Source organism: Mytilus trossulus, chromosome 1, assembly GCF_036588685.1.
Source record: "Mytilus trossulus isolate FHL-02 chromosome 1, PNRI_Mtr1.1.1.hap1, whole genome shotgun sequence".
Classification (NCBI taxonomy): Eukaryota; Metazoa; Mollusca; class Bivalvia; order Mytilida; family Mytilidae; genus Mytilus; species Mytilus trossulus.
In genome coordinates this window covers 46,718,090-46,738,991 of record NC_086373.1, presented here as the reverse complement: position 1 = coordinate 46,738,991, position 20,902 = coordinate 46,718,090, and the positions used below count along the sequence as shown (strand labels likewise).

The window sequence follows — 20,902 nt, the reverse complement described above, 5'->3', positions numbered from 1 at the left end:
TTTTTTTGTAAACTCAAAACACACAAAAAATTTCTGACTCTTGACAAAAATAAATTAAAAAAGTATTTGATAATGTGCAGCAACATGGACATTGAAAAAATATTAAGCTGGAAATTTTTCATTACCATTTTTACAATTTTACATCCTGGTTTTAAAATGAGTAAAGGAACTGTTCATAAGAAATACATTCGTAATCTTGGTGTAATCAGGGGTGTACAGAATTTTACACCGTTGTTGAAAATTCATACACCCATTCGACTGCTACTCAGGGTGTATGAATTTTCAACAACGGTGTAAAATTCTGTACACCCCTGATTACACCAAGATAACGAATAATATTCCCTTCCTGATTCCCTGTTGACTTTGTGTAACATTAGTGTGCAGTATTCCATTGTGTCGAACACATTGAAATGTAGCTCAAGAATGATGTTGTTATCAGAAATTACATGCCCACTCTGCACTTACAGAATAGGGGCTATATTGCAATCTACATAAGCTTGTACTTCTGACAAAAATATTTTCCTTAGGTACTACTGAAAGGAATATTTAGTCAGCAGCTTGACAGGGATGAAATGTAAATTTTCTATGCTGTTCAAATCTGTCATTCCTTCTAATTGCTTTGAATTTTTAATTATGCTGAATTAAATCAAATATGTTTTGTCACAATTTTCTCAAGATACATTGAACTACAATTGGGTATGATGAGCATGCAACTTTTTGCATGTTATTTTCATTTAAAAATTTTGCCCTTCAAGGAAAAAGTTATTTCATATTATTTTGTGAATATTATTCCTCATATACTCCTGTAAGCTTCTGCAATGTAATATTATAATCCTGATGATTCCTTAATTTGACAGCAATAACACTCTCTATGGTATTTCTTCAGATATTGAGAAAAACAGATACAAAGATATTGTTTACTGGAAAAAAAGTAGACAAAGATCAGCCATTTATATATCCACCTGAATTGATTCCACAGTACCTGAAGTTACTAGAAAAGTATGTATATTATTATTGGATGTTATTCAAATTGCTTTTCATTGATGTACACTCTGAATCATCTGTTTTTTTATTATGCCCCATTTATGGGCATAATGTTTTCCGATATGTGTGTCTGTTTGTCTGTCTGTCCAGCTTCAGGTTAAAGTTTTTGGTCATGGTAGTTTTTTATGAAGTTCAATCAACTTGAGACTAAGTACACATGTTCGTTATGATAGGATCTTTCTAATTTTAAAGCCAAATTAGAGATTTTACCCCATTTTCACAGTCGACTGAACATAGAAAATAATTATGCGGATGGGGCACCCGTGTACTTAGGACACATTCTTGTATTCAATATGTTTTTTGTTTATCAACTGTCATGATAAAGTTACAGTTTTACTGTTTTCATGTATGAGATAAAATTAAGTAGATGTTGTATGATTACCTATAAAAACAACTATCCACCAAAATGAAGTGGATGTTAGCAATTATTTAAGAAATAATTCATGGGGGCTAATGATTTTATCAGGGGTCACGGGTTGGCCCTTTATGACAAATATTTTACCCTGAGCAATAGCAAGGGGTAAAATTTCGGCGTAAAGGGACAACCTGTGGTAAAATCAAGATATATTCAAGCCCCCATGAATTATTTCGATACTAATAGGACAAATACGGCAATTGTTTGGAATAGTAGCACTCTAGGTGAAGACATTATTTGCCGTCCCCATAAATAAACTCACTGTTAAATTGACGTAAAAGAACAGAGCAACCTGAATAAGTGACATGCTTAAACTATTTAGAATAACAAATTTAGATAGGTTTAGATGAATCTAAATTATAATTGTACTTTTATGTCTTATATTTATACAAAAAATGGCTTATATAACTCATTTTAGCATCGTTTGTTTACGTTTCCTTGTTGTGATGATTTTCGGTTTCACAAGCAAGTATTTTCCCGTAAAATGATTATATTCTGATGTCATCCTTCTATGAAGCCAGGTAGCTCATTCATAAAAAGGCATATGATGTGGGAGTATGATCGGAACAGCCCAAACTATATGTATATATATATTACCATGGGTGTGTACTCAAAGTGTTTGAAGGATGTCATTTAATTTAGAATGACAGTTATACAGCCTTCAACAATGAGAAAAAACAATGCTGTATTGTTGGCTGAAAAGGGCTTGCTATGAAATAAAACAATTCAATTGAGAAAAATAATGGCCTAATTTTAAACAAAATTATTTACGAAAAAAAAAATTGACAGACATGAATCAAAACTATATCCAGAAAAAAATGACTAGCAAAACAAGATTTTGTCCCACATTGTTTTCATTCAACACAAACATTCATTGTATTGAATCTATTTCATACAAAAAAGAGAGATTAGAATTACAGCCTCCTGTTAAATTATTAAATCAAATCTGTAGATGCTAGCTCTACATACAAACTTTTCTTTTCCATTTTCAAAGATAAACTCCATATCTGAAGCTACCTTTTTCCACTGCCCTCTTTTGTATTTTTTAGATTTGAGATAGCACTGCCCCACTCTGACACAGAGCTAATGATTCCATGCTATTTACCTGACAAGAAACCAGTTCTCCATCTACCAGCACTACAGAAACATGGTAATGTAACATCGTAATATCAATGTAGATTGTAAACAAGAAAGACTTGAAAATGTTATACTTGTTTGTAATCATAAAACAATGGCAAAACTTATAGCCAATTTCGCAATTCACCAGATGGTGTTATTTAAGTATAGAATTTCCTTCACCTGAAAAAAAATATACTTAGTTGAAATGAAAGATAATGCTAAATTTAAGAGGTTGTTCTGAAAAATTAGTTCACACCTTTATAGGTTAGTAAAATATTTGATCATATTTCTCAATAAAGCAAAAAAGTCAGTGTTAGATTATATTTCCATTTTTTCAGTCAACAATTAACAGCTTATAAGAATATATAAATAAATTTTCTACTTGACAGAAAAGATATGCAGGTATTACATTATGCCATATGTACAACTAGGACTTTGGCCAAGACTTATTACAAGGCTGATAACATTCTCAACCAGCTTTTTGACAAAGGTAATTCGATTTGTAATGTTGATATGGTGTCATATAAACTTGCATTTGTTATAGCACACAAACCACCCTAAAGTAGGTAGATATTAGATAAGTTTGGAGTTTTTAAAGTTGATAGATGTGAAAACTTTACTCTGAAATGTATTTCTCCTTTATCTTTTTGCATGAATTTTGTTGGTTAGTGAAAAGTATTTACCTCAGCTAGAATTTCTTGCTTGTTTCATGCAATTACTGTGAAGAAAACATGATATTTTGCTTACTGTGATTGTTTATTTCATGACTTCCATCACTCTCAACTGATTTTGAAGAGTTGACATTTCTAACTTCTAGTCTTAATAAACCATTTTAAATGAGAAAAAAACAAATAGAGTGAGTTCAGTAGTAATGATAAATCAATATATATTTCTGTCCATATGAAAGAAAATCATAAACTACTTTTTCCATACAAATTTTTTTTTTTTTTTATTTCATTGATATCCACATAGTTTCAGAGATGTCAATTTATCATTTTATTTCCATAAACCTGAAGAAAGAACCATCCTTTGCACTAGCATAAAATATAATAAGTATCTGTAAATTTTTAGTTATCAAGGTCTAAGATGAAGGTCAGTTATCTGATATGTATAGTATGCACTAGTATAAAATGCATGGTTGAAGATACACATAGATGTTTTACCATAGAGATTTATATAAATGTATTCTGGATTTATATTTGTTTAACTTTATAGAATCAAATTCATAACAGTGTGGCTGTGGCGATTGATTGACACATTAAATTCATCTATTGACTGGGACAGATTAGGTGAACGTTTGTCTTCAACAACAACTGCCCACGACGTACTTACGATAGACATTTAAACTGTGGGGGTCACCAAAGGTTCTCCACGCCTAAATAAAATAATCCGAACAACTAATCAGAAACAACCTTTACGTTTTGATTTATAATATTGAAAACTTAAAAAAATCTTTACTTGTGTTTTTGTTATGTTTTGATAATTAATTTTTATGTAAAAGTGATCATTTAAATCCCCCTGAAAGGCCTCTGATAGACTGAGTGAGCACAAAATCATCGCCAATGACAAACATGTTATAGGTAAATTTTTCAGTTCAATTAATAACAAACGTTTAACCGTCGACCACACTGATATGAATTTGATTCTACATACCATTGTCTTGCTTTACTCTTGCATTATATTTTGATTTCATTTTCCTTTAAAATATGCATGAGATTTTATGCTTAATTGATGAAGATTGCTTTTAAAATTAACAATTATTAACATTTGTCTTGTTTGTCATACTTTATGTACCAAAGAGGGCAAATTATGTTTGTAGTTTTTAAGTGAGATTGAAATGAGAATGACCATGATAGTACAAGCACATGATTAATGTCTTTACAAAGAAAATTATTATAGATCTGATCATTGCATTGAGTATTAAAGACAAACTTTCTTATTTAAGTGTGTTAGACTTCCCTCCAATTTTAGATATTTGAACATATAACTTTTTAGTTACAAGTTTGAGATGTAGTTATAGAATCCTTTTCTTTTGTGAACTTTTTTTTATGATACATAGGCTATTTAGACTTTCATGTTTTTCTTGGTGATCGTCAAATAACTTTATTTTTTCATTGTGTTTCATTCTTTCACATTTCTAAATCAAAGAACAAACATGAAATCTTATTTATTGAATTCAACCTATATTGCTAAAAGACCTGGCAGTAAATCTTAATTTTAAACAGCTTTTAACAAATAACTAATTTGCATATAGTTTCTACAAAACTTAATCATAACAAAAGGTCTTAAGGTGTAACACCACCATTGATTTTTCCCTTTGTTAAATTTGCACTTTTCAAAAAATTGTGCAGAATTTATCTTTGTTTCAAATAAAGAAATGCTTGGCATGAGTAAAGTTTTATCCTGTTCAGTTCTATAGAAAAAATTTCACATAACATTTCATTGCATATAAGAAAATGACCATCATTTGTAAGGTCAAAATTATTCTTCATATGGGACAGAAAAATCTATTTTCACGTATTTGTCACATATTATTTTTGATCATCTTTTATATGATTTGCTGCATGAAAGATCTTAATGTTTATTTGTAATTGTTTTTGAAAAATGACTTTTAGAAGAAAAAAAATCAAAGTTCATTTCTTAATTTTGTAAACTTTCAGAAAAAAAACTCTAATGAAAATGCAAAAAGATACTTCTTTTTGTGTATCATTATATGTTTCTTCTAACTTCCTATTTAAATTTCTTCTTAAAAATTAGTAAATGATTTAGATTTTGAATAAAGAAATTAGGTCATTTTTGTGGTTAGATTTTGGCCTATACTAGTTTTTTTTAGAGAGACTGTCTGTGTTCTTTCTCTCCCACAAAGGACTACAGAAGTAAAATCTTTGGATATTGTTTTTGTAGGTTCTAATATTGATTTTTGTTTTAAAAAAGTAAAATATAACAAAATATATATTGCTTTAAATCTACAGTTATGAAAAGTCATAATTACACATGTATATCTTGTTGTTACTGTTTATGGTACTAATATTTTTCCATTGCACAAAGTCATGGGGTTTCAAGACTGGTGATAATGCATACTGTGGATACGTTATTATTTGTTGGATACCAATTTCATGGGTTTCATGGGTACAGATTAACTAAATTATATTTTTTCTATAGTCTTTGTATACAGATATTGGCTAAACTACCACATAAAATATTCACCAAAACCGAAGTTTTCTTCAATCCATGAAAATTGATACCCAAGAAAATAAATGACACATCATTCTTTCTTTGAACTCTTAAGTATTTAGATTATTTTTATTTTCTATATTTTGTACCAGTTTCGTGTGAATGTTCACAACTGTAAAATATTGTAAATTGTAAAGTTATAAAGAAGGTCTTGAGTGTACTTATTTGAATTGTTTTACATTTTTCATGTAAGGGGCCTTTTATATCTGACCATGCAGTAGGAATTTTTATTCATATTATACCATCTTTTTCATCTGAACAGTTTTATGGGAGTTAATGGACTTTGACTTTTATTTGGTGGAGTATTGTGACAATAACAATTTGTGAAAGGAACTCCTTTGAGACTATTTGACCGGAAGTTCTTATACTAAGTAGTATAGTTAGATTTTTTTCTTAATACTTTTTAAGCCTTTGATAAATCATGTTTTGTAAGTTGAAAATATATTGGTGTGACCCTTCATGAATTGAAAAGTAAAAATTCTAAGTAATAGTAATTTTAGTGTCTGTAAGTTGAATAGAGATATTTGAAGGACTAATGAAAACTTGAACATAAACTTACTGTTCATTTTATATATCATATTTCAGCTGCTTTTGGAAGTTGATAAACAACCTGCCATTAATTATTGGAAGAAAGGAGTATGTAGTATCTGGTCAGAAGTAAGTATTTTAAATAGTTATGTACACAGTTTAACTAGAACTGATTTAATTAGCATTAACATGGTTTGATATATTGTTTGTAATCGAGGGCTTTCAAAAAAGATATAGCACACCAGAGGTACCTATAAAATTCATCAAACATGCACATTTATTAAAATTTGGAAAACTTGCAAATAATCTTGAATAAGTCTTATTTCTGTTTCTACTGTATTATAATTTCAGATTATATAGGGACAAATATGAATTAGATTTTGGCACCTATTTTCCATTACAAAGAGATTTTCCATTACAAAGAGGTTAAGGTGGTATGGGAGTCTAAAATAAAAATGATAGAATTTGTTCATACTTTGTCAAAATGTAGTATCTATTGATACATGTTCAAAAATATTATAAAAATGATAGGTCACCGCACATTTTCTCAAGCTACAGGTTGTGACAAAATGACAAATTTTGTATGGATTATACAGTAAAAAACAACATTTTGGGAATAGAACCTAAACAAAATGATAGAATTTTAAAATAAATTAGGAAAAGATTGCTTTCAGACAGTGCTTTGAGATTATCAAAAGAAAAGATAGGGTCACCGCACGTTTTTTCCGGCTAAAAGACAAAATAGGAAAATTTCATGTAGAGTCCTTCAGAAAATGCACTGTTTTAGAGTTACCTCCCCTTAAATTGCCAATTTGAAAATATTCAAAAAAACAACCAAAAATAATCTATACTTGTAAAAATATTAATATTTATAAGTTATATTCTTATAAATTGGTTTCTTTGAAATGAAAATTCACATTAAAAATCTGCATTCCTGCATCAAATTTTGCTAACTTGATAGAAAATTTGGATCTTAGATTCTCTGTTTTTTACAATCCAAGATGGTGAAAGACACCCATACCACCTTAAATATGGTGCTCAGTATTGAACTGTTTTACAAATTTGCATTTAGATAAAGGTAAAATACACTTCAGGTTATGAAAAAAGTGTTCCAAAATTGACCATTTTGTACAATTATAGATTCTTAATGAATGGCTATTATTATTTTTGATTTTATTGAACCATAAAACTAATTTTTGACTCTTCACATTGAATAATCCGCGAAGCGGATTATGTAAAATGTGAAGAGTCAAAAATTAGTTTTATGGTTCAATAAAATCAAAATAAATCATTGCCATTCATTATAAATAAATTTCTATCAAAAATAAGGCTCAAATAACTTTTTATATTATTTATATTAACAATAACAAGCGTACACACATGTTGGCGTATGAATACTCAACGTCAGAGTGGGCGTGTCACCATCAAAATTGACAACATTGAAAATAAAACTAATAATTTTAACCAATCAGAAGACGGTAAAAACACCAAATTTATTTATATTAGAATGAGGTTAAATTTTGTTCTAATGCAGACTTCCTTTCAGAAAGGAGAGTTTGAATAATTCTATTCCGAGGCAGTGCAGTATAAAAAATAGGTCAGAATTGCTGTCCATCAAGATGGGGATATTAAGTTGAATTCTATGATAGTGATGTATGTTGATATATTGCATTAAAACAAATATTATTATTTTATGTTTTAGAATGCCTTCTACTTGGTAGAATTCCATAGTAATGAAAAAGAAGAAATCCATGTGACAGTTCCCAATACATCTAATGGAGCAGGGTAACTAGATTTAGATATATTTCTAAAAACCTGATAGAAAAGTCCTCAATTGCACAAGTCTAGTAAAACACAGTAAATAAACATAGACTTTTGCAATTTTTCAATTTACATATTGTTCAGACACTTCAATTTTTCTCAAACATACTGTACAAAGGTTATCCAAAAACATTTAAGGAATAATTGTAATATTTTTTCTGTCTATGAAGAAATAATATAAAAAATGTGGTGCACACCAAATTACGCTGGTTATTTAAAGTGTGCACCACATTTTTTATGTTATTTGAAACAGGCAGCAAAAATATTACAGTAATTACTTATAATTTAATTCTTAATTCCAATTTAAACCATAGTAAATGATGAAAAACGTTAATGACGTCACAGTCACATGACAGAATTATGTCTATGTGCTGATAAACAAAACAACTTCAGCCAATCAGAAGACGCATTACATCCAAAATTAGATTCTTGTTGTCTGGAAGATTTATTTTTTTTGATTGACATTATTTCCAAATACATTTTACCATCTTTTTCTCTTCCAAACATTTTATGACAGACAGTAAAAAAAAATAATTCTGATTTTGATCAAGCTTGTAAAATTATGTACTTATGAAACCAATAACAAGTGGATTTTTCATGTAGAAATATAAAAGGAAAGTAAGAAGTCAGTCTTAAAAATGAAGGTTTTTACTGCAATTCTTACATACTTAGAAATTAACATTATCATACAGTTTTGGTTACCTTTAAGCATATTTTCCTATTTAAATTTCTTATCTTATACCATCAAAACTCTAAGCAAATTTAAATTTTCATTTTATCTGATAGGTTACTTGGACTGTTGGTTGACCATTTAGATGCTTTGATAGAAGAATGGTACCCTGGACTGACCACTGTGGACCCTTACCTTGGGAGAGAATTACTAGAGAAACTGGTACCATGTGTTGATTGTACAGGTATATACTGTAAACTGAATAGTTACAAGAATACTTTGCATCTGTGCATCTGTCAGTCTGGTCTCTTTATAAATCAGATTTTTGGGATACGATTGCTTTCAAGCAATCTGTAGACTTATACCATTGACTCATTATGACAACAGAAGCACCTATTTACGGTTTGTTATATGATAACAATTATATTAATGATTAAGAAATCATATTTTATACTTAAAGGACAAAATCTGAAGCTGTTTAGATTAGATGATCTGCTTCACAAAACAGAGAATGAAGGAACATCAGTGTATTGTGATGTACATGATGGTATGGTCAAGATAGCAGCATTGGTAAGTTATTGTAATTGATTCTCTAAAGAACTTTCTTGAGTTAACTCCACAGAGAACAATATATAAATAACACATAGCTGAGAGGGTGATAGAGCAGATTGGTACCCCGAGAAAACATTGTCAACCGCGGCGAAGCCAAGGTTGACAATGCCTTTTCAAGGGGTTCAAATCTGCTCTATCACCCTCAGCTATGTGTTATTTAATTTATTATACTGAATGTCCTATCATTATTGGCTTTGCAGATTAATTTTATTTTAAAGGTATTTTCTATGACGTCACGTTCATAACAACGTTACGGGTATTCGGAAAAAACAACTTCATTGTTCTTTGAATAATCGATTTCTGATTGGTCTAGACGAGAGGGTAACATTAAAAAAAATTGTCACCCGCTCAGCCATGTGATAGAGTAAATTGACACCCTCGTCTCAGCCAATCAAAATATGGCATTTTAACGTGAAGTATAATAATATCTATTGTAATTTTACAATAAGACAGATGCATTTCAAAAATTTAAATGGCCAGGCAAAGAGGAGCTAGTTCTTGGGAAAGATTTAACTTCTCTTGCAAAAACTGAAAATTAACAAGTTTTTGCCAGAATTGATTTAATTTGACCGCAAAATAAAAGTGACTAGATATTTATAATAACCTTTTGTCAGACAATTAAATTCTGGAATATTTTCTTGAATTTGGGGCCATTGTTTCAAAACTTCAGTATGAAGAGGAAGATGGTATTTTGTGCATACTTTTAAGTAGTCCTAATCCAGTACAGTGAAAATGTTATTTTTTCAGGCACCAGAACTTGTTCTCATGGATCTGAATCCTGACCTTATTATGGACAATTCACAATTTGATTTTGTAGAATGGTAATATTTATGTAAACCTATCAGTGATAGTTATGGATTATCTTATTTGGTATACACACAAAGTTAAAGTAAAATAAACTGTTTATTGCTATACCAGATTAAACCAGTCCTTGTATGTATTGTCTCTCCATGAAGCAATTACTTTTTAGGAGCAGCTTTAATGGTTACAATTGGGTCAGATAAAACATATGTCCATAAAGGAAGACATATCTCCCTGCAGAATGGTACCTTGTGAGCTGGCACATTTGAAATTAACACAATCAACACAATAAAAAAAAACTATGAAAATTATATATAAAATCTTTACAGGTTTCATGAACATTTTGTAAATTAAGTATTTCCGAATTTTGTGAATAGCTTAAAAATGTTTACAAGGGTGGAGGAATTATTATTTTGCACAGAAGCCAATACACAACTTTTTTTTCAGTGAAGAAAAAAAGCTTGGAGATGGAGGTTATGGTGCTGTATATAGAGCTACTTACAAATCTCAGGTGGGTGATGTCACATATGTAGTCTTAAATATTGGGTATCTTTTTACATCCATTAATGAAAAATACATTAAGACACACATAGGAATACAAAAAAAATAAAAAAAATAGTTACATTAAGATGAGGGGTGGCAGGACCTTTTTTGTTTGTTTGAAATAATCATCTTAAAAGTGAGACTAAAGAGTGATTGAAATTTCAAGTCAAAGAATTACTTAGAAATGCTTCTTTGAAATCGTGTTTTTCATTTAGAAATCAGCCGAAAATTGTTGTGTTTATTCCCCATAGAAAAAGATGACAAAATTCCAGTGGAATTCCACTGGAAAGCCACTGGCAAAATCAGTGGATTAACCACTGGATTCCAGTGGAATTCCAGTGGAATCCAGCGGTAAAAAATGTCTGGCATTCCACTGATCTACTGGAATTCCACTGATTTACCAGTGGTAACTCCAGTGGAATGCAACAAGTTCCAGTGGAATTCCAGTGGTATTTTCTCTGGCATTCCACTGATCTACTGGAATCTTCACTGGTAAATCAGTGGAATTTCAGTAGATTCCACTGGAATTATCACTGGTAAATCCACAAACTGATTAACTAATATAAAAATTATGTGTGATATATAAACTTCTCTTCCTTTCTGTAATTCAAAACTTGCTGTCTCTGTACTTCCAACTATAATTGCTGAATAAAGGTATTAAAATGGAGTCTGCATAAAATCTGTTTCATATCATTGCTGGCAGCTCATATTTAATCCCCTAAAAGTACAAAAATATCCACAAAGAATCAATTGTTCAAGAGGTAATGATTGTATGAGGCAATACATTCAATAGAAACAGCATTATGCATCTTAAATTGCATTGGAAGTTTAAGTTAAACTCAAATTTAGTACCCCCCCCTTTTAACCCTTGAAGATAAAACTGGCGACTTAAATTATTATTAACGTTTCACCAAGTTAATTTACGATGAATATTATTCACACAATTTAATTTCTACATATCAGATTATCATATATACCCATGTACCATTTACATGTCAGATTACGATATGTCTGTTATGAATGTGACAACAATATATCAATTTATCATTCTTCATTAATTTATTGTCTGCCTAAACTTTCTGATGTTTTGCTCAGATTAAAATCCTAAATGTTTTATATTGCCTCAACAAATTGTATTTCATAATCATTATATGTTAAATCAAATACTTATCTGAAAACATCTGCGTTTGGATTCTCCATTTTTGTTATCCAGCGTAATCATATGACGTCATATTTGCAAGTGCGTTTAAGTCAAGGTGTCAATCTCGTCCCATATAATATCGGCCCGAAGTTGATTCGTCCCTGTAATGGTATTTCAGTGAACTTCTCAAAACCGGTCGACCGTTGGACTACGGAAACAGCCGATTTGCGGGGTTTGCCGGTTTGTAGAAATTTAAAATCACAAGAGTTACTTCCCCTTAATATGGGTGTTTGAGAATGTTTTGAAAATGTATTTCACTTTCATTAAAATATACGTTTTCCTTTTTAAATTTTAGTTTTGTATATAATATCTATCTTAAAATACAGCTACAACTTCTATTTCATCTTATTTTATTTTTTTTATTTTGCAGGAATAAAAAAATAAAAACACCATACATTTATGATATTTCATGAATAATTAGATAAAATGTTCTACTCTAAAGGGTCGAAACGGTACCTATGAAACTCATTTATAGGTGTGCTGTAAGTTATAAATGTTACACCTTGTCATAACGCAATGAAAAAGGAGAGTTATCAATCGAAATTGACAGGTGAACAGATATTACAGCCTCGGAATATTAGGTGACCTGATTGAATTTTATTGATGAACAATTTGTAGGTTACAGTTATACAAATGAAACAGTAATTTTAAATCATTTCAGATGACAAGGCCCATTTTTCAAGAATGAGTTATAATGATATAATTATTTAAATACAACAATACCGGCTGGTATCCGATTTCAAGGAATAACCATTTACAGGTTACCAGGTGTGCGGCTCCAGGCTCCATGAAGCCTCTGGTTTTAGGCCTTATATATATTGTTTGTTCAATTATTACACGTTAATTTTGTATTTTTTTATTTTGTAATTAGAAATGTACATATGTCATTTGGGATCTATGCATTGTATCAGTATTTATGTTTATAATTCATATAGATTTACTTAAATTATATAAATTTAAAAAGGGCATGTTGTTTGTTATATATTATATTGTTTGTTCAATTATAACTTAATTATATGTACATTTAAAATAAGATATTTTTTTTCCTTTTGATAGTCCGGTGGTATTCCACTGATTTTTTTTTCCACTGGTAATATTTATTCAAAATTCCAGTGGAATGCATCTTTTCACTGGAATTTCAATGGTAACTCCACTGGAATACCACTGGAATAAGACATTCCAGTGTTGTCCAGTGGTATACCACTGGATTCCAATGGTATACCACTGGTTTCCACTGGAATACCAGTGATATTTTCTATGGGGTTGGTCCTGTGTTGTAATTGCTGAAATTTTTTCTCAGTTTAAGAAATAATCATGTTTGTTATAAAAATATAATTCACTGGCATATTTCTTCATTTCACCCATCCTTTGAAGTTTTTACACCCCAAAATGGTATAAAATGAAATTGTGTCCCAGGTGAATATGGGTGCCCCCACTCTACATGTTTAAAGAGAGATAAAAGACACCAATAAGGGATGTTCAACCTCATAAATCAAAAACAAACCGACAACCCCAAACAATTGTTACCCAATACCAATATGATTTTAATCCTGCTCATAGACAGTGATTCTATATAAAACATGTTTATTGGTAAGCATTTTAATTTGGACAAAGTCTTCTTGTTGGTTATAGAAATCCTTCAAATGCTGTACTATAAACATTTATATTTTAGCCTGTTGCAGTGAAAGTATTTGCAGCCATTGGCGATGTCCATCCCTTAAAGATGTTACGACAAGAGGTAAAACAAAAGATCAGTCTTTTAATTTTGAAGCTTACATTCAGGTTAGGCCACAAATGATATGAAAAAAATCTTCATTTAACTTGTGCAAATTTGGGTTCTTATTCTTCCATTCAAACGAATTAAAATGTAACTAGTTTTTTGGACAGAAGTAATTTTATTATCATTCCTGATTTTAAAACTTCATTATGTGAGCCTCTGATTCTATTTGTAGGCAACAGTTCTAAGATGTTTAAAACATCCAAGTGTAGTTTCACTATTAGCTGTAGGCATAAGTCCACATGTGGTTGTCTTAGAGCTGGCTCAACACTTATCTTTAGGGACAGTTCTGAAACAGGAGGGCAAATTGCAACAAATAATGCAACATAAAATTGCATTGCAAGTAAGTCAGTTGTAATAATTATACTATTCCTATTTTCTTTCTTTCTTTGGTATTGAATATCAGATATCATGGCGGGCATTTATTATTGTGATGTTTGAAGAATGAATAAAAATGTGAGATTAATTATTTCAATTTTGAGGAGAGCTACATACAAATATATGTACCAGATATCAGTATGTGAGCTCTTGTTATTGCCATACTCTCACAATCTCATCATTATACCCTCGCTTTTAAACCCGCTTTAAAAAAGGGGGGGTATACTGTTTTACCTCTGTCTGTCTATCCGTCCATCAGTCCGTCCATCAGTCCGTCAGTCAGTCCGTCCCATGAAACTTTCGTCACATTTTTCTCAGGAACTTCAATACAAGGATTTCTGAAATTTGGTTTCAGGGTTTATCTAAGTCAGCTTTACCGTGTGATGCGTTTTCAGATTGATCAGTTGACAACTTCCTGTTTACGTAACACTTGAATGATTTTACACATGATAGCCAAGTTGAAAATTTTCGTCACATTTTTCTCAGTAACTACAATACAAGGATTTCTGAAATTTGGTTTCAAGGTTTATCTAATTCAGCTATACCGTGTGATGCGTTTTCAGATTGATCACTTGACAACTTCCTGTTTACCGAACACTTGTACGATTTTACACATGATAGCCAAGTTGAAAATTTTCGTCACATTTTTCTCAGGAACTATAATACAAGGATTTCTGAAATTTGGTTTCAGGGTTTATCTAAGTCAGCTATACCGTGTGATGCGTTTTCAGATTGATCACTTGACAACTTCCTGTTTACCGAACACTTGTATGATTTTACACATGATAGCCAAGTTGAAAATTTTCGTCACATTTTTCTCAGGAACTACAATACAAGGATTTCTGAAATTTGGTTTCAGGGTTTATCTAAGTCAGCTATACCGCGTGATGCGTTTTCAGATTGATGACTTGACAACTTCATGTTTACCGAACACTTGTATGATTTTACACATGATAGCCAAGTTGAAAATTTTCGTCACATTTTTCTCAGGAACTACAATACAAGGATTTCTGAAATTTGGTTTCAGAGTTTATCTAAGTCAGCTAGACACTTGCATATTTTTACATTATTAATATTATCCACTTGCGGCGGGGGTATCATCAGTGAGCAGTAGCTCGCAGTTTACTTGTTCCCATTAAAAATAATTTCTGAGCATGAGATTCCTATATAAGCTTCATCCCATTTTGGACATTTTTTACAGGTTGCAGAAGGTTTGTCTTACCTCCATCAGATGATGATAGTGTACAGAGATATGAAGCCAGATAATGTTCTGATCTTCAGTAAAGACCCTAAATCTTTAGTGAGTATAATGTTTGTTTTATAGTTACCTGAAAAGTGCAATAGTAAATTATTAATCCCCCTGATTTCTCAATGAATTGTGCTTTATCTGATTGTGGAAGGTTATGGGTTCAAATCCCTAACAAGTATTGATACTTTTAAAATGACATGTCTGTGTTCCTCTCGCTTGGATTTGCACTATAAGTTTCTGACCCAGGATGTCAATACAAAGCAAGTTTATATATTACACATTAACATGGTGCATTCATTTTCATGAATATGTATGCTAATGTTTCCTCACCCACCTGACCTGGAAGTGAAAGTATTGCTATTTGTATTTTACTATAAAAATTATACACAGGCGAGACATATCTCTGTATCAACAATTTGTTATTTCCTATTGTTCTTAAAATTGTTTTTTTTCTTACAAATATTTAAAATTTGTTTGATACATTACTTTTGAGTTCACTTATGTAGTATATTTAATTGTAGATCAATGCTAAGATATCTGACTATGGAATATCTAGATTTTCTATGTTAGATGGACTGATGTTACAAGAGGGTACACTGGCCTACAGAGCTCCTGAAGTGATCAGAGGGGAAACTTACTCATTTAAGGTAAAGACAACATTATACTTATCAATGTCTTTTGGTAAACAGATGTCTTTGACAACACAAATGTTTCAAGATTTACTGTCTTTACATAGGAAAATAAAAGTGAAAAATGTGAATATTGAGAGCATAAAAGCAAAACTCTCTAAACTGAATAATAAGATCAACTTTGCCAGTTGTGCAATGACTGTTGTAGAATTTCATGATTTAGGAACTGGAAATTTAAAAACAAAATGTATAAATAAAAGCACACAATAATTGACTGTTTAGTACTGGCTACTTGATGGGTGTTACTCACAAAACCTAGTGAGTGATTATCTGACCTTGACCTCATTTTCATGGATCTTTGAATGTGTTGTTAAGTATAAGTGATATTTGAAGAAGACATAAACTTTCAAAATGAAAATCAAATTAAAATTGACAAAGCAGATACAATATTTTATTATGGGCACTTGTCGATAAAATTTCTTTGTAGCCTTTTGGAATTTGTTTTTAAATTTGCTATGAATAAAAATGAAAAAGTAAATTTGCTATGAATAAAAATGAAAAAGTAAAATTTGAAATGTCAGAATGTGGTAATTTTGATATTGTTTTTTGACAGGCTGATGTTTTCTCATATGGTATTACACTTTATTCTTTATTGACCAATGGTAAACATCCATTCAGTGAATTTGAATGTAAAGGTGAAATGGACAAAGCCATAGCTGAGGTAATCTATTTCTTCATGGAAAATTTATAACCTACATTTAAAGTCAAACTGTATTTGCTCAAAATATTCTGTGGATTCAATATACCTCATGGAATAACTATTTTGTGCATTTCATGTTTATAGAGGAACTACATAATCAAAGGTTCAACAAAATACAAATTTTCTGTAAGCTTGGCAAAACCATGAAATCAAATAGCCTCGAAATTATGTTTTCTCATTCCACAAAGTTTGGTTCGCGCGAAAATACTGGTAAATAAATTCACAGTAATTGAAAAATTTTGACAGGTAAAAGCTCAGTTTTGTGATCACTTTCATAAAGAATTCAGCATCACTTTGAAGCACTACAGTGACAAATATGCATTACTGTAAATCATAACTATGATGTTAATTATTTCAGGGTCAGTCAATTCATCCAATTACAGAGAAGGAAGTTCCTCCATGGCCAGGTATGCAGGCATTGTTGTTGGATTGTCTTCATCCAGGACCAGACCAAAGACCAGAAGTAAGAATTTACATTTTCAGATGTTTGTTTTTACCTTTAGGATTTTCAACATGTCATTTATGTTCAATATGTCAAAGTTTTTTTATACACCTGCTTTAAAAAAAGGAGGGGGTATACTGTTTTGCCTGTCTATCCATCTGTAAGTCCACATGTCCCATGAATAGTTTGTCACATTTTTCTCAAGAAACTACAATACAAGGATTTCTGAAATTTGGTTTCAGGCTTTATACAAGTCAGCTTTACTGAGTTTTCAGATTCATCCCTCAACAACTTCCTGTTTACTGAACACTTGCATATTTTTACACTTTTGTAATTATCCACTAAATTGCGGCAGTGGTATCATCAGTGATCAGTAGCTCACAGTTTCACTTGTTAGACATTGATAACTCTGTCAAACCTTCATTGAATTTTACTAATAGTTGAACTGAAGCTACTTCATGACAAAATGATGATAATTATCCAAAGCAAAACTTTTTGAATGCTGTTTCCCAGTACTGTACTGATTGAAGGAATTCAATTGGTTTTTTGGCAGTAAAACCTTACAAACAGGCAGGAGTTTCTAACAACAGAAATAGCATCTAAAAACAAATGAACACAATTAAAATCAACATTTGACTGATTAATGGACTTGAGTTTCTAGCCCTCACCATTACACTTTTTCAGCAGTCCCATTTGACTACAGTGTTTTGCAGAACCATGCTCAAATTTATTATTTTAAACATTTAATATCATTCAAACTAGTTTTCTGCTCATTTATGAGAGCAAGCAGCTGTACAAAATTAAAGAATATAACACATTTAGTTATAAGAATTTTTTTTTTTCAGTCTTCAGCAATCTGTGAAAGACTTAGAGATCCAGAAGTTTTAAATCTAAAACAGAGAGTTCCAGTAACTAAAGGACTTAGTGTAGAGTGTCTTACTGTCCAGGTTAGTAGACTTAGTGTAGAGTGTCTTACTGTACAGGTTAGTAGACTTAGTGTAGAGTGTCTTACTGTCCAGGTTAGTAGACTTAGTGTAGAGTGTCTTACTGTCCAGGTTAGTAGACTTAGTGTAGAGTGTCTTACTGTCCAGGTTAGTAGACTTAGTGTAGAGTGTCTTACTGTCCAGGTTAGTAGACTTAGTGTTGAATATCTTATAGTGCAGGTACATAACACAAAATCCAGGATTTTGATAGGTTGAATTCAGAGTCTTGAGTATGATAATTGAACTCCAAATGTTTATGACTCAAGAGTACAAAATTTGTGCTCAAAACACCAAATCCAGTATTTTGATTGGTTGATTCCTGGGTCTGATCACAAAAATCATGCTCAAAAGTTTATGACCTACATTAAACCTTTCTCCAAAACATATCCCCCAAAGAAAGTCTCCTACAAAAAAGTTTCATAATTTGATATCCCCATGATAAAGAAAATCTGTTTCATTTTTGAGAAGTCCCTTTGTTAATCTATAGGACCTCAGTGTTTATTGATTCACATGAAATTATAAAACTTCAAGTTATTATTATATTGTAGAAATTAGATGAAGGCAAAGTATGTCTATGGGCTGCAAGTGGCAATAGTGAATGTGTTCAGCTATCTCGTCTTGATCTGCAGCTACAAACATTAATGGAAACAAAGGCTAGTACAAAATATATTCATTCCTAGTAAAAAAAAAGAATATGAAGGGGAAACAAAACTATTGTTAAGAAAAGGAGATGTAAAGATGTACAACAGTCCAGAAACCCCCATTAAAAAAACACCACTAAATACCAGGTGATTAACTGAGGTGCTGCATGGGTAGTAGTTCTTGTTTCACTAGGGACACCTGTTGCATTCATGACAGTTTTTGTCGAGCCTGCAACTATAGTTGCAGCAAGCGCGACATAGGGATAGTGATCCGACGGCGGTGTTAGCAAACTTCTTAAAAGCTTTATATTTTAGAAGGTGGAAGACCTGGATGCTTCATACTTTGTATATTAGATGTCTCATGTTACAAACTTTCCGTCAGTCATATGTCAAATGTCCTTGACCTCATTTTCATGGTTCAGTGACTACTTGAAAAAAAAGTTAAGATTTTTTGTAATGTTAAACTCTCTCTTATTATAAGTAATAACATAACTATATTTGGTATGTGCATACCTTGCAAGGTCTTCATGCCTGTCAGACAGTTTTTCGCGTGACCTCAACCTCATTTCATGGATCAGTGATCAAGGTTAAGTTTTGGTGGTCAGATACTATAAGCAATGGGTCTAGTATATTCAGTGTATTGGCAGGACTGTAAGATGTACATGTCCAACTGGCAGGTGTTATCTGACCTTGACCTCATTTTCATGGTTCAGTGGTTATAGTTAAGTTTTTGTGTTTTGGTCTGTTTTTCTTATACTTTATGAAATAGGTCAACTATATTTGGTGTATGGAATGATTGTAAGCTGTACATGTCAAAGCTGACAGGTGTCATCTGACCTGTACCTCATTTTCATAGTTCAGTTGTCAAAATTAAGTTTTTGAGTTTTGGTCTATTTTTTTAATACTATATGCAATAGGTCAACTATATTTAGTGTATAGAAATATTTTATGATCTAAAAGTCAGTCGTGCAGGTTTTATTTTACCGTGACCTTCATTTTTACGGTTCATTACTAAGTGTTAAGTATGTATGTTTTGGTCTGTTTATTTATAAGCAATAGGTCAACTGTATTTGTTGTATGAAAGAATTGTTAGCTGTACATGTCTGCCTGGCATGGTTCCTCTGACTTTGACCTCATTTTCATGGTTCATTGATCAATGTTTAGTTTTCTTGGTTAATGTTGAGTTTATGTGACAGTTGTAATAAAGTTTTAAATTTAGGACTATCAACATTATATCAATGATTATAAAAGAAGGCGAGACATTTCAGCGTGTGCACTATTGTTCTTGTTTATGGTATTCCAATTTTGCATATTGTCAGTATGCCAGTAGGGGGGGGGGGTTAAACTCTTGCTGCAAAATCTGCACATGGGAATTGTTTCACATTTTCCACATTTCCACATGGTCTATTTAGAGGCGCTTTTTGATTGGATGCAGCCAGTCAGGATTGCAATCATGAAAATCATTACCTTGTAGATCTCAAATTTTCTCTTTATTCGCCAAGGGTGGAGATAACTTAATTTAAACTAATATTTAGCCAAATAAGGAGCATATTGTTCCTACTTTGAATTTTATCTTGATCTCAATTTATTATTGTGTTTTGGTTTATATGAATTAGGGAGCAATATTTACCCATGGCAGGATTCTGTGTTTATTGGCATTGAAAGAGAACTGCTTACTCATCGGCACAGAAGAGTGTAGAATATGGATATACAATACACTAACACTGGAATGTACACGTAGTACTACACTGTTAACTGATGCTGTTCTGTGTATGAGACACATACCAGGGTAAGATATATTTATACACTTACATTGGAATGTAAACATAGTACTATACTGTTAACTAATCCTGTTTATGTATGAGACATATACAAGTGTGTGATACCTCTCTACAATGAAGTTGAATAATAACATGGATGTACATGTTTTACCCGAACCATTGGTAGCATACTGGCCTTGAATGCAGGAGGTTGTGGGTTCAAAATCTAATTTGGTCAAACCAAAGACTTTAAAATAAGTATTTGCTGCTTTTCAACAAAGGACGCAATATTTAG

The 20,902-nt window shown here is 31.4% G+C and overlaps 1 protein-coding gene across 1 annotated transcript in view; it reads left to right on the top strand.

Annotated features, from left to right (window-relative positions):
* Window positions 1–20,902, top strand: part of LOC134725741 (leucine-rich repeat serine/threonine-protein kinase 2-like) — a 95,909-nt gene that overhangs the window by 62,554 nt on the left and 12,453 nt on the right. The window contains exons 44-62 of the mRNA XM_063589796.1: window positions 887–999; window positions 2,509–2,609; window positions 2,968–3,068; window positions 3,650–3,670; window positions 6,398–6,469; window positions 8,043–8,125; window positions 8,948–9,075; window positions 9,292–9,401; window positions 10,191–10,264; window positions 10,692–10,755; window positions 13,661–13,726; window positions 13,941–14,108; window positions 15,345–15,443; window positions 15,914–16,039; window positions 16,635–16,742; window positions 17,140–17,244; window positions 18,069–18,170; window positions 18,755–18,859; window positions 20,464–20,636. Coding sequence (XP_063445866.1) covers window positions 887–999; window positions 2,509–2,609; window positions 2,968–3,068; window positions 3,650–3,670; window positions 6,398–6,469; window positions 8,043–8,125; window positions 8,948–9,075; window positions 9,292–9,401; window positions 10,191–10,264; window positions 10,692–10,755; window positions 13,661–13,726; window positions 13,941–14,108; window positions 15,345–15,443; window positions 15,914–16,039; window positions 16,635–16,742; window positions 17,140–17,244; window positions 18,069–18,170; window positions 18,755–18,859; window positions 20,464–20,636 — 1,919 coding nt within the window. The remainder of the gene's footprint in view (window positions 1–886; window positions 1,000–2,508; window positions 2,610–2,967; window positions 3,069–3,649; window positions 3,671–6,397; window positions 6,470–8,042; window positions 8,126–8,947; window positions 9,076–9,291; window positions 9,402–10,190; window positions 10,265–10,691; window positions 10,756–13,660; window positions 13,727–13,940; window positions 14,109–15,344; window positions 15,444–15,913; window positions 16,040–16,634; window positions 16,743–17,139; window positions 17,245–18,068; window positions 18,171–18,754; window positions 18,860–20,463; window positions 20,637–20,902) is intronic.